The following is a 12,467-nucleotide window of genomic DNA, read 5'->3' on the forward strand; positions in this document are numbered from 1 at the left end:
CGTCGGCTCCTTCAGGTCCTGGGAACCTGCTGCTCTGTGGTGCTCATGGACAGAGCAGTAGAGAGTGTCTCTGCAATGAACTGCACATTTTGTTGTGATCATTAACAGACAAGGACATACATACTTAGACTCATGCACACGAGTGTGTAATTATACACAAACTAGTAATCTCATGTCCATCTGCACAAACATGGCTGCTTCCAAGCTCACACAGGAAAAGAACACGTATAGCAGCACCATGAACCATCATGTTAAGAGAAGTTCATGGACTCTGCTGATGATTCCTGAGGACTGGGCAGTGTTAGGCAGGATGGTGTCAAATTCAAGCAACACAACACTCACAAAAACCATCAGGGTGAGCTGAGAAGTTAAGGAAAGATGAGGACTTGTCACATCCTCATGCATGAGAGCCCATGGGCATGCAGTCAATTATGGTTGCAGCTTCTTCCTGAGACTGGTATATCAAAGAACAGAGAGTGACCCAGATTGACATCATTTGCCTTCTCTTAGACTCATCCAACACCTGAACTGAGTCTTCTGTCTGCACTGCTGCATTCCTGTCTGAGAAATCCAGGGGCCTTTAATCCCAGAGATTAGTCAAAGCCTTCATTGGAGGATGAGCATGGCACAAACCTGGAAATGAAAAGGCAGCAGTGTTGGAAGCTAAAGCATAGCCCATGTGTTTGCATTCAAGATGAGCTTGTCCAAAAATTGTTACCTCTGCCAAGGGTGCCTCTGATCCTACGGCAATGAAGGGCAGGTATAAAAGGCAGCCCAAGTCCCTGCTCTCTCATCCACTTCTCTTGCCTCCTTCTTTCTGGGAACCAGGTAAGTCTGAAGTTCCTTCTGACTCTCTTCCAACTTGACATCTGTTATTGATGGACATCTCTGCTCATATGGGCTATGTCCTTTCCTCAGCTTTGCATCTCCTTATCATGGGAGATGGAAGGGGTGAGAAGTTCTGCTTAGAGAGAGGATGGGAGGCTGCAGAGGGGGGGTTTGGTTTTTCACTGAGAGAGCCACCCTGTGCTGTGAGGCTCCTTGTAGGGCAGTGAAGGTTGTGCGCCTCCTGGCATATCTTCAAGCTTCCCACTCAGTAATGGCTTTGGCTGCTTTTTGAGAGGGTAACCAGGCTTCTTCTTATCTGTTTTTATGCCCTGCCTTCTCCCTGCCCTCTCTCACAGGTTCTCCTTCACTCTCAAGACATGTCCTGCTACGACCAGTGCCTGCCCTGCCAGCCCTGCGGCCCAACCCCACTGGCCAACAGCTGCAATGAGCCCTGTGTCAGGCAGTGCCAGGACTCCAGAGTTGTCATTGAGCCCTCACCTGTTGTGGTGACCCTGCCTGGCCCCATCCTCAGCTCCTTCCCACAGAACACTGTTGTGGGCTCCTCCACCTCTGCTGCTGTTGGCAGAATCCTCAGCTGTGATGGAGTGCCCATCAACTCTGGCTGCTGTGACCTGTCTGGCATTTCCGGCCGCTACTTTGGCAGAAGGTACCTGCGCTGATAAAGACTCTGGGAAAGGCCCAGGGAGACACCTTGAGGAACTTAAAACATGATGCTGGGCAAAGGATAAAGATGTTGGATGTGTTTTCAATAGAGCTGAATGGCTTTGTGTTTCTTTCCTTTATTTCTTTGTTTGCTTTGTTCCCCTTGGCCACAATGTTCCCCCAGGTCCAGCCTGGTGGGGATGAGCTGTCTTCTCTCCCTCTATGGGAAAGGCAGATGAACATCATGCACAAACTTCTTCATGACCAAGGACAGCAGACTTTTGGATTCCTCTTTGGATTCCTGCACTGCTGTCCTCCACTTGCAGTGACTTTGTTTCCCTCTTTTGACTCATTAAAGTTCTACTGCATTCAAGCCTGGTCTCCATGTGGTCCTTCCCTCTGTGGAAAATCCCCAAGCTACTGAAGGAGAAGGGTGTTACTCTGGGGTTGAAGGGAGTGAGGGCACAAGAGGATCCTTCTCCATTGACAGAGGAATGGGAGGTTGCAACACTCTCCAGTGGCTCCTCTTTTGGGCACCATCCCTTAGAGCTGAGGAAGTCTTTTCTGACTGCTCTGCTACCAGTGACCATCAGGCCTTGCCTTGCTGTGTCTCTGCCCACATATGCCCAGAAAGGCAGGAGACCTGAGGGGTCAATAGCCCCCTTATATCTTGAGAAAGGATGTTCCTCTTGCCATGGAAAGAGGTGCACTTGAGTGACAGGGTGTGGATGTGTGGCTCTGGAAGATGATTTGCTTTGCAGAATGGGAAGAGCAGTAAAGCTGCTGGAAAGGAAAGCAGAGGCTGGAAATTGCAGATAAGGATGTGGGAGCTGATGGCATCCAGCACAGAAATGTGGACAATGAAATGGTGCATTTCTGAGGGAGATCAAATTGCTCTGACACGGAGTATGAAGGAGAACATGAAGATGAGCAGACACGAGGATAGTGGGGTCACATGGTGATACAGGGAATTGACAATTAAATAATTAACACTTAAAGAACTAACACTTGACACTTAAAGAACTAACCCTACCCCATATCACTAAAGAGCCAACAGAGAGCTAACCCCTTAACCCACATAGCCTTGCTTAGCTTTGTGTAACTTATTGTATGAGAAACAGGACTTCACTGATGCCTTGCAAAGATAATAATCCTTGGGTGCATCCTTGGGGAATCCTTGGGTGAACTAGATAACAAACTTGGGCACAGGACAGGAGATACACCAGTTTTAACCAACTCAGCAGTCTGAGTCTCAACCAACTCATCGCACTGGACCAAAGGTCCCGTGTACAGAGAAGAGTACTCAGGTTCACGATCACTGCGCAGCTGCAACCAGGAGGAGCTGGAGGTGTAGACTATGGAAATAGTCTCCCAGAAATCATTGCAATAAGAACCGCCTTCTCGGAGACAGTTTATTAATATGTATAGGCGTTCCTAAAAACTTTCATGAATATGTAACACTTTACTGTATTTAATCAAGCTCACAGCTACTGTAATACACACACATCTTGGGTGAAGCTATTCCCTGTGTGTGTCTGACATCGTAAATACATACCGTCCTTACAATCTCAAGGGCTGTAAGGTCATTTCCGTGCCTCAATCACAAGAGAGCTGCAGGTAGGCTCAGAGCTCTTGGTCATTTCATTACTCCCTCCAGAGGTTTTGTGCTCAGGATCTGGCTGCCATTCTGGTTGGAGAGGGTGCTTTTACATTTAAATCTCAGCCTCTTTGTTTGGTGGAAATGTCGCTTGGCAGCCACTACAGTCTCATATATATATATATATATTTTTTTTTTTTTTTTCTTTTTCTACTGTACAGGTGGAAAGATGGAAATCTGTACACTCATGTCCTTCATGCAAAGGGAATTAAGGTTCATGAAGTATATCTCAGAATGACTGAAAGCCAAAAGCTTCACAAAGGCATTTCACTTGCATGTCTGAAATCTTTCCTCCCTAGTTGTGCTCTTAATATCTATCTTTAAAAGCAGAATAGTTGCACTTCCTAACCTTACTGCACTAAATCTTGCAACAACTGCAAGGTACTTCAGGTCCACATTGATGCTACCATTTCTAATTTTCCTTGAAGAAGAGGGAGGAATGACATTATTCCTGACAGACGAGCAAGCCCTTCTGCAAAGCACTGCTAGAGGGCTGCCACTGGCTCTTAGCATGACTCCCAGCTTGGCTGTACAACTGGGGAGACATTGGATTGGTAGGAAAGGGACACAGGATCCATGTAGATTTTACACTTCAAACTGTCGGCATTGTTGCCTGAAGCTGTTTTATTTAATGGTGATTTAAATTACACTGTGGCTCTGCTTTTCAGAATTTAGGCACTGACCTGTCTTACCCTGTACTTTTAATATCATTGTTGTGACCTGTTTCTATGGCCCATATTTCTTCACCTACATGGGAGCTGCCTTGAACCAGGCAGAGCAGTGGCTGTTCTTTACATTGTTCTTAGTCCCCCGGCCAACCCCTTGATGTAGACCCCCAAAAACAAGGATGTGAAAGCTGCTCAGAGCAGGTCCAGGAGCTGGTATTTGTCCTCATGATATAAACAACTGGCAGGGTGCCATCACCCTCAGCCAAAGATCCCCGTACATCAAGGAGTTAATGATCCATGTGACAGATTACTGAGGAGGCTTTCTCCTCTGCTGTGCTGTGCTATATGCAGAGTTTGCCCTTCAGGGCAATGTTGCACTGCACAGATCCCTTGGCCAGAGGCAAAATTGATCCAGTCGATTGTAACTGATGAGCCTGGAGGCAGCTCCTGCTTGGTGCCTGTGGTTACACTCTCTGGGTGTCCTTGCCTGTGTCTCAAATGCAGTAAGAAGTTCTCATGTGAACACTTTTCCTTTTTCATAGCAGAAATTATGAATAGAGATATTTTATTTTATAAAAATCTTCTAAAATCTTGATGGACCAAAAATCACACTTCCATGAGCAGGATCCATGTGTTGTGGTGTGCCCCGATTAGAGCTGTCTGTTTGACAGCACATATTATAGCTTAGGACTCCTGGCATCTGAAGGATATAGGATCATCTCTACTGCCTTCTCTTTCTTCATAGTTGTGCTGATTTGACTGAAAATAAGTTAATTTTCTCCATGCAGTTTTTCTTTTTCATAGTTAGTTAGTGACCTTAGTTAGTGACCTTTCTTTTTCATAGTTAGTACAGTCATAATTTGGACTTAGTTTGAGAACAAGAGATTACTCCCCAGAACAGAGTTAATGTTTTTAATTGCTCTGGTCTGAGAGCCAAGGACATTGTGAGTGCTCTGCCCACAGGTGTGAGGCATCAAGGAAGGCGGGCATAGATGGGGCAGAGCTTGACTGACATCCAAACTCATCAATAAGAGTATTCCATCCCATTAACGTCATACTTCACATTTAAGGAGAGTCAGGTTCTACCTGTCTCTGAGATGCTCTTGGTCTCTCTCTTGGGTATTTGCTTTCTTGCATTCTTCTTTGCTCTTTTATCAGCGCTAGGGGAGTTTAGTTTGGCACATTTAGTTTGGCCTTCTGCCATTTTGCAGAGGCCTCTGGGATTTTCTGCCTTTTTCCTCTTTTATCTCTTCAGGATCTGCTGTTTGTGATCAGGTGCTGCTTCCTGGGATTGGCTGCTTGGTGTGGACAGAGTTTGTGGGGAATTGCCCAGAATATGTTTTATTTCTATTTGATATGTATATTAATAGTAGTCTGTTAATATATTTTTATTTATATTTTTATTAAACTGTGTTCATCTCAATCCAAGTTTCTCCCTTCCCTTTTGATTTGCTCCCCTGTTTGGAGTGGGGTTGAGGAAGAGTGCAAATGAGCTGCTATTGTGATTGTATTGCTAGCTCAGGTTAAACCACAGCAAGAGTCTTAGTTGAAAAAATGGCCTTTTAAACAATAATTAGCAGAGTCTGTGTGCCTTTCTTATAGAAATCAAAAAAAGCAGTAGCTCCTGGTGCAAAACACTTGGTGTAGTCAGCAGGTCCCAGTGGGAAATGCCTTTGCAGAGAAAGGATAGTGAAGAAGAGAGAGACCAAATGCAGCTGGTCCCACACACACAGACATATGGTGGCTGTCATAGGACACTTGGCCAGGTGGTTTTCCTGGTGAATTGAAAGTGAGGAGGAATTAGCTGAATGTCCCAGCCCACTTGAAGAATTAACTTATTTCAGGAAAGACAGGGTAGAATAAAGAAAAAGTAAGGAAAACTCATGCTATGTTTGGCTGTTACTATTATGTTTATAGTAAACATGGGGATGTTTGGAGCTGAAGCAGCAGCCCTGTGTGAGATGCAGACTCAGCATCTCAAAGGGATCTGGACACAAAATGGTGAGGTGGAGCCATGGGGCAGGGGGTGCACAGAGTGGCATCGTCCCTTTCCTGCAAACAAGTCCAGGGAAGGGTTGTCCCCTCTTCAGCATGGGGAGAGGGACAGATACAGGCACAAGCATGGGTGGAAATAAACATGATCCTTATTTTCTGCTTATAACCCTGTGGGCCCAGCACAATAAGCAACAGTTTATGGCTCTGCTGGATACCAGGGCAGAAATCTGCCCCATTACCCCAAGAATAAAATGATGAATGTCTACGAAGTCAGGGTGAAAAAATTGTCCCAGAAAGTCTTTCTAACCTTGCAGCCAGGAAGGTACCAGCTGCTTACAGCTTGGGATGGGCTCCAAGAACACCCTGATATGTCACAGGCCATGATCCATTGGCAGGAAAGACTTAATATCCAGTTGGGGAAAATATTCCTTTCATATCTGCTCAGCTTGCAGTAGGGAGGATTCTGCCGCCCATATTGTGCAGGCCCCTCCCTCCAGGACTGTACCCTCAGGGTAGGACATGCTGACACTTCCTCAACCAGTGAAGGATTGTTATAAGCTGAGGTTGTCCAGCAGACACATTTGCCTTTCAAGAAATCTGCTTGGCCTATAAAGAAAGTAGCTGGGTCCTGGCATCAGACCACAGGTTATTGGGTTTGGGGGTTGCCTGTCCTTGTGGGGCTGTGGTTGCATCCCACAGTGTCACCCTGCCAGAGCAGCCAGAGGCCACTATTATGTATTTGCTGCACTGCCTCAGGGCTGTGGGCATAGCCTCTGCCTTCCCAGGGAAGTATGACCCAGCAATAGGAAGAGTGCAGCCTGTCCCCAAGGTGTGACCTGTCCTGTCACACTGGCAACAACCTGCAGACTGCACCTGCCCAGCAGGATGTTGAGGAGACATTGGGAAAACATTGTGGACACTGCAAAATGGCAGAGCTGGGAAATGAGTCTGTGAAAAACACAACAGTCCAGCACTGCAGAATGGGAGTGCTCTATTTCTATGAAGGCAAAGCTATGTCCCCAGTCAGTGCAGGAGAAACCAGCCTCAATAGGACTGACAGACAGGACAAACCCTCACCTGGAGCTGTTAAGCATGGCCTGGGTTCAGAAAGCCCCAGAATACAAACATCCTAGCCCTGAGCAGCCACACTGTCCCTAGTTCACAGACCTGGATGAGCCAGATATGTAAAGGCAGGGAGGTGTTGGAAGGCTGCAGACTTTCATCCAGTTTAGCAAGATGGGTGAGGAGAGCAGTCAGCTAATGGCTGTATTCAGGGTAGAGGAGACACCTCACTTGAAGCTGTCCAGGAAAATAATTCCTTTGTTTTATCTCATGCGGAACCATTATGTGGAGCCTTACATGACTGCTTCCCTTTGCTGCATGCCACACAGAACCAAGCATGAAGTGCTGGACATTCCTGCCCTCCAGCCACACACACCAAAGCTCCTCCTTGTCTTCTGCAGCACACAAGAAACAGAACAGTTCAGTGATCTCTGCACCATCATTCTCTTATAGGGCATGGGACAAGGGAGACAGGACATATCTGGTACTTCCAGCCATCACACAACCATTATTCTATGCTTACTCTCTTTGCTCTGTTTGTGGTGGGTTGACCTTGACTGGCTGCCATATGCCCACCAAGCTGCTCTCTCACTCCCTCTCTGTCAGGAGGATGGGGGGAGAAAATTATGATGAAAAGCTCACGGGTCAAGATAAGTACAAGAAGATTACTTATCAATTACTGGCATGGATAATACAGGCTTAACATGAGGAAATAAATTAGATTTATTGTCAAGAATAAACCAAAAATATAACCACTTCCTTCAGCCTCTCCCTTCTTCCCAGGCTCAACTTCACTCCTAAATCTTCTACTTCCTCCCTTCCAATAGTGCAGGGGAATGGGGAGTGGGAGTTGGAGTCAGTTCATAATGCTTCATCTCTGTCCTGGTTTTGTTAAAAACAAGTTTCTCTTTCAGTGAATTTTGCCTGTCAGCTAAAGCCTTCATATTAACTGCATTTTCCTGGAGAACCAGACACATGTTTTGGTAAACCTAGCAATGGAATGCAAACTTATTGATAAGCATGGATGGACATCTCGCGAGAGGGGCAATGAGAAACAAGTGACCAAGAAACTGACCAACTGTGTATAACATTCCATTCACGTGAATACTTCATATAAAATGGGAGATCACGAGAATCTCGCTCTCTTGTTCTTATGGCCGACATTAGGTGAGGACCTTGCTAGTCGTCCCTGCAAACTGAGGCCTAGGGAGAGACTGAATCCAGCTCTGGTTGGCTGTAGAGTCTAATCCAGGACTTTGGGTGCTGGCTCTGCAGTTGCTGAGACTTACAAGATTGGTTTTGTATATTTTGTATTATTTTCTCTATTCTTATTAGTAGCATTAGTAAAACATCTTTAATTTTTTCCAACTCTCTTCTCTCTGTTCTTCTTTTCCTCCCAATCGCCTGTCCTTAGTGGAAAGGGGGGAGAGGGAGGGGTAAAAGGGGGAAGTGGGGGGGAAGAGGGGGTTAACAATACACCTGCCAGGGTTTTATTGTCACCCCGCAATCTTAACACTTGACAATCTCTATTGCTCCTTCCTCCTCATGCTTTTCCCGTGCACCAGAGTGGGTGCCACCTGCAGGAGGCAGTCCTTTCCACACTCATCCAATGTAGATCCTTCCAGTGGGCTGCTGTTCTTCATGAGCTGCTCCCCCATGGATCCTTTAAACAGGCTGCAGTCCTTCAGAAACAGGTTGTTCCAGTGTGGTCCCCAGGGAGGACACAGGTCCTGCTAGAAAACCTGCTGCTGTCTGGGCTCCTGTCCAGGGACCAGAGTTTCTGTCAGGAGCCTGCTCCAGGTCTGGTTCTCCACGAGCTGCAACTTCCTTCCAAGTATCTCCACAGGTTGCAGCATGAGGTTCTCCATGGGCTGTAGTGTGGATACCCACTCTATTGTGGTCATCCATGGATTGCAAGGGGTCAGACTGTGTCACCATTGTCTTCTCCATGGCTGCATGGGAGTCTCTGCTCTAGTGCCTGGACCACTTTCTGTTCCTCCTTCTTCACAGACCTGGGTGTCTGCATTGTTGTTTCACGTTTTCTCACTCTTCTCTCCTGGCTGCTGCACACTGAGTTTTACCCCTTTCTTACATGTGTTATCAAAAGCACTACCAGTGTCATTGATCTGGCCAGCAGAGGAGCTGGCTGTTACTGGTTCTGTCTGACATTGGGAGCAGTTTCTGGCATCTTCTCACAGAAGACGTCCCTGTAGCCCCTTCACTACCAAAGCATTGCCAGGTTAACCAAATACATCTTTATTACTCTTGTATTATTATGTGCAGAAACTGTTTTGCATACAGGAGCCTGGGCTGCAAGATAAACTCAGCCAGCTCAAGGTTAACAGAAGAGGCTGCAGGCAGCTCCCTCGTGCTGCAGGCAATTGTGCCGCATGCACCTACATGCAAAACACAAGAAGAAAAAAGGGCAGCACATCTATTACAATGTGGGAAAAAAGGAAAAGAATGTGTGTACGTTCATAGGACAATCAAACCATTTCTTTAGCTGCTCTGTAAATTAATGTGATTCCCACATTTCTCTGCTTTTTGAAGAGAGGGTATTTACCTTGAAGTGAGTGTAGAGACAGGTTCACTACTACCGCCCTTCTGATGTCCCAGCCTCAGTGTCTGTAGCCTCAGGGGAGTCTGGCTTGTCCCAGACACACACCTTTCTACTGCCGCATGAGGCTATGTCCTGGTTTTGTTAAAACAAGTTTCTCTTTCAGTGAATTTTGCCTGTCAGCTAAAGCCTTCATATTAACTGCATTTTCCTGGAGAACCAGACACATGTTTTGGTAAGCCTAGCAATGGAATGCAAACTTATTGATAAGCATGGATGGACATCTCGCGAGAGGGGCAATGAGAAACAAGTGACCAAGAAACTGACCAACTGTGTATAACATTCCATTCATGTGAATACTTCATATAAAATGAGAGATCACGAGAATCTCGTCCCTTTTTCTTCCCTTTTCCCTATGGCCGACATTAGGAGAGGACCTTGCTAGTCGTCTCTGCGAACTGAGGCCTAGGGAGAGACTGAATCCAGCTCTGATTGGCTGTATAGTCTAATCCAGGACTTTGGGTGCTGGCCCTGCAGTTGCTGAGAATTTCAAGATTGGTTTTGTATATTTTGTATTATTTTCTCTATTCTTATTAGTAGCATTAGTAAAACATCTTTAATTTTTTCCAACTCTCTTCTCTCTGTCCTTCTTTTCCTCCCAATCGCCTCTCCTTAGTGGAAAGGGGGGAAAGGGAGGGGCAAAAAAAGGGGGAAGTGGGGGGGAGAGGGGGTTAACAATACACCTGCCAGGGTTTTATTGTCACCCCGCAATCTTAACCCTCGACAGGCTGTCACTGTGGCATCGCTCCCTGTGCAAGGACAGGGGCTGGTTCCAGACCCTTGAGGAGATCAACAAGGTCAGGCAGGAACCTCTAATACTGCAGAATTTTATCTTCTTTGTAATATGGAAATTCTTTGTGGGGCTGCAGCAGTGGGGATGTTCTCTAGTTTTTGTATTATCCATCACACACCTACTTGGGACATGAAGAAGCTCAATGTCTAGAGAGGCCATGACAGCTTTGACTCTGCTCTGGTTTGTCTCTGTCTTACAGTGAGAAAGCAGCTGACTGAACCACTGCCAAACCCTGGAGCTCAGTAAATCTGATGGGGCTGGCCAGTGACTGATTCGTTGCCTTAACTGTAGGCTCTGAAGTACTTGCCTAGATTCATCTAGAGGGGCTGAGAGGTGGTGTTATAAGTCTTAGTTCTCTGTGGTGTGTGTGCATGATGGTGCTCAGGTATGTGCTCCTCTGGCTATGGTCATGTGTGCATTCACATATACATGTATGTGCCTGTGGTAATACACACGCAAACATGGATGTGCACAATTGTTCTGTGTGTGTGTGTGTTTGGGTGTGTCCATGAGAGTATATATGTTTTAGCACACACATGTACCTTCATGCAGGAGAACATGACTGTGTGGCATGACTGTGTGTGACTGGTCCGCATATGGGTAATTGTGTGGACATAGGTGTCTGTAGATGTTTCCTTTTGTGTGTGTACATCTGTGTACAGGAACATGTGTGCAGGAACATATAAATGTGTAAGAAAGTGTGTTTGAATATCTGTGCCTACTTGGTGTGGGAGGTGCCTGTGCATGTATGGACATGGGCTCCTTTGGAAACGCATGTGCATACAAGTCTGTATAAGTACAGATGTATGAGTTGCTCTTTGGATGTGTCTAAGCTCATGTGTGTGGTTGTGCCCCTGTGTGTGAATTTGTGTGTGCACAGAAAGGGAAATTCCAATTGGAACTGCTCAGTAGTGGTAATTCATGACCAAGGAATGCCAGAAATCGGAAGATCCTTGTAAGGGAGTGCAGTTTCCCTTGGAGAGGAGATCAGGGACAGCTGCAACATTGTCTTGCAGCAATCCTGGAATGTGAATGTTCAGTGGCCACCTATGGGGAGCAGAGCTGGTGCTGGGGGATAGACACAATGCCAGGCAGAGCTGCCTCATCCCAGCACTCACAGGGTTGGTGCTGGTGCCAGTGTACATAAGGAACTGGCTTGTGATGTATCTTTGCAGACAGCTTGTAGAACTGCTTATGATGGTAGGTCACTGTCTAATACATTGATAATTTGGTGGGTCTTTTTTTCATACCTAAGCAAAAGCACGTGTTTAATTTGCCTCAGAGTGTACTATAACAATTGTCCAACAGCACACATATTTGTGTGTGTGCATGCTGTGAGTGTGCACAACTCTACGTGCATGTGTGTGCACCCATCAGGGTATGTCAAATGTCTTGCTAAAGTCAAGGTACACCGCAGGCAGTGCCTCTCCCTTTTCCCACAGTGCCAGTCACCTGCTCACAGAAAGCAATGAGGATGGTGAGGCATGATTTGCCCTTAGCAAACCCATGGGAGCTGCTCTCAACTTCCTTCTGGCCTTTCGTGAGTTTAGAAAAGGTTTCTGGAGGTATTTGCTTCATTTTCCTTCCAGGACTGAGTAGAGACTGTCCAGTCAGCTCCTTGAACACACTTGGGTGCATTCCAAGTGACCCCATGAACATGTGTATGTCCAAATAGTAGTAAGAGTTTCTGAGTTATTTCTTCTTCTGCTGTGGGTGCCGCTTCCTTTCCATAGGATCTGCAGGAACTTTCAGGGGTGTTGTAGGCCTGAGGTGAAGCCAGATGAGTAAAACCTGAGGAGAAATAGGCATTGAGTCTTTCAGTCTTTTCCCTATAATTTCTCAGGAGGTTTCCATCTATTCAACCTTCCAAGCAACTCCATCCCATGGCTAAAGCCTATATCCACGTCCAAGGTACTCAAGAACAGACGGACAGCAGATAGAAAGCTTTAATGTGGGTGAATGGGCTCAACCTGGGCATGTTACTCTCATTAATGACACCTCCTCCTCACACCAATTGCAGATCAGTCTCCCCTCAACCACATTGACACAGGACTTGCAGAAGATGACTGTCAAGTCCAACACCTGTGTGCTGGCCCTGGGCAGTGTAAACAACCTTTCTTTCGGTGTGAGTCTTCTCAGCTAACTTTAGATGACTAGACATCAAGACTTGTGTGTGTGTCGCCT

The 12,467-nt window shown here is 46.3% G+C and overlaps 1 protein-coding gene and 1 pseudogene across 2 annotated transcripts in view; both read left to right on the forward strand.

Annotated features, from left to right (window-relative positions):
* Positions 1-694: 694 nt before the first annotated feature.
* LOC308050052 (feather keratin Cos1-1/Cos1-3/Cos2-1-like) overlaps positions 695-12,467 on the forward strand; it is a 62,584-nt pseudogene continuing 50,811 nt past the window's right edge. The window contains exon 1 of the transcript in view: positions 695-839. The product of the transcript in view is annotated as a feather keratin Cos1-1/Cos1-3/Cos2-1-like (transcript). The remainder of the gene's footprint in view (positions 840-12,467) is intronic.
* On the forward strand, positions 1,206-1,508 carry LOC308050070 (feather keratin Cos2-3-like; the record flags this gene model as incomplete). Its single annotated transcript, XM_080359995.1, has 1 exon — positions 1,206-1,508. The coding sequence occupies one exon, from the start codon at positions 1,206-1,208 to the stop codon at positions 1,506-1,508; it is 303 nt and encodes a 100-aa protein (XP_080216121.1).

The sequence above is a fragment of the Nesoenas mayeri genome, assembly GCF_963082525.1.
Source record: "Nesoenas mayeri genome assembly, chromosome: 26".
In the NCBI taxonomy this organism is placed as follows: domain Eukaryota; kingdom Metazoa; phylum Chordata; class Aves; order Columbiformes; family Columbidae; genus Nesoenas; species Nesoenas mayeri.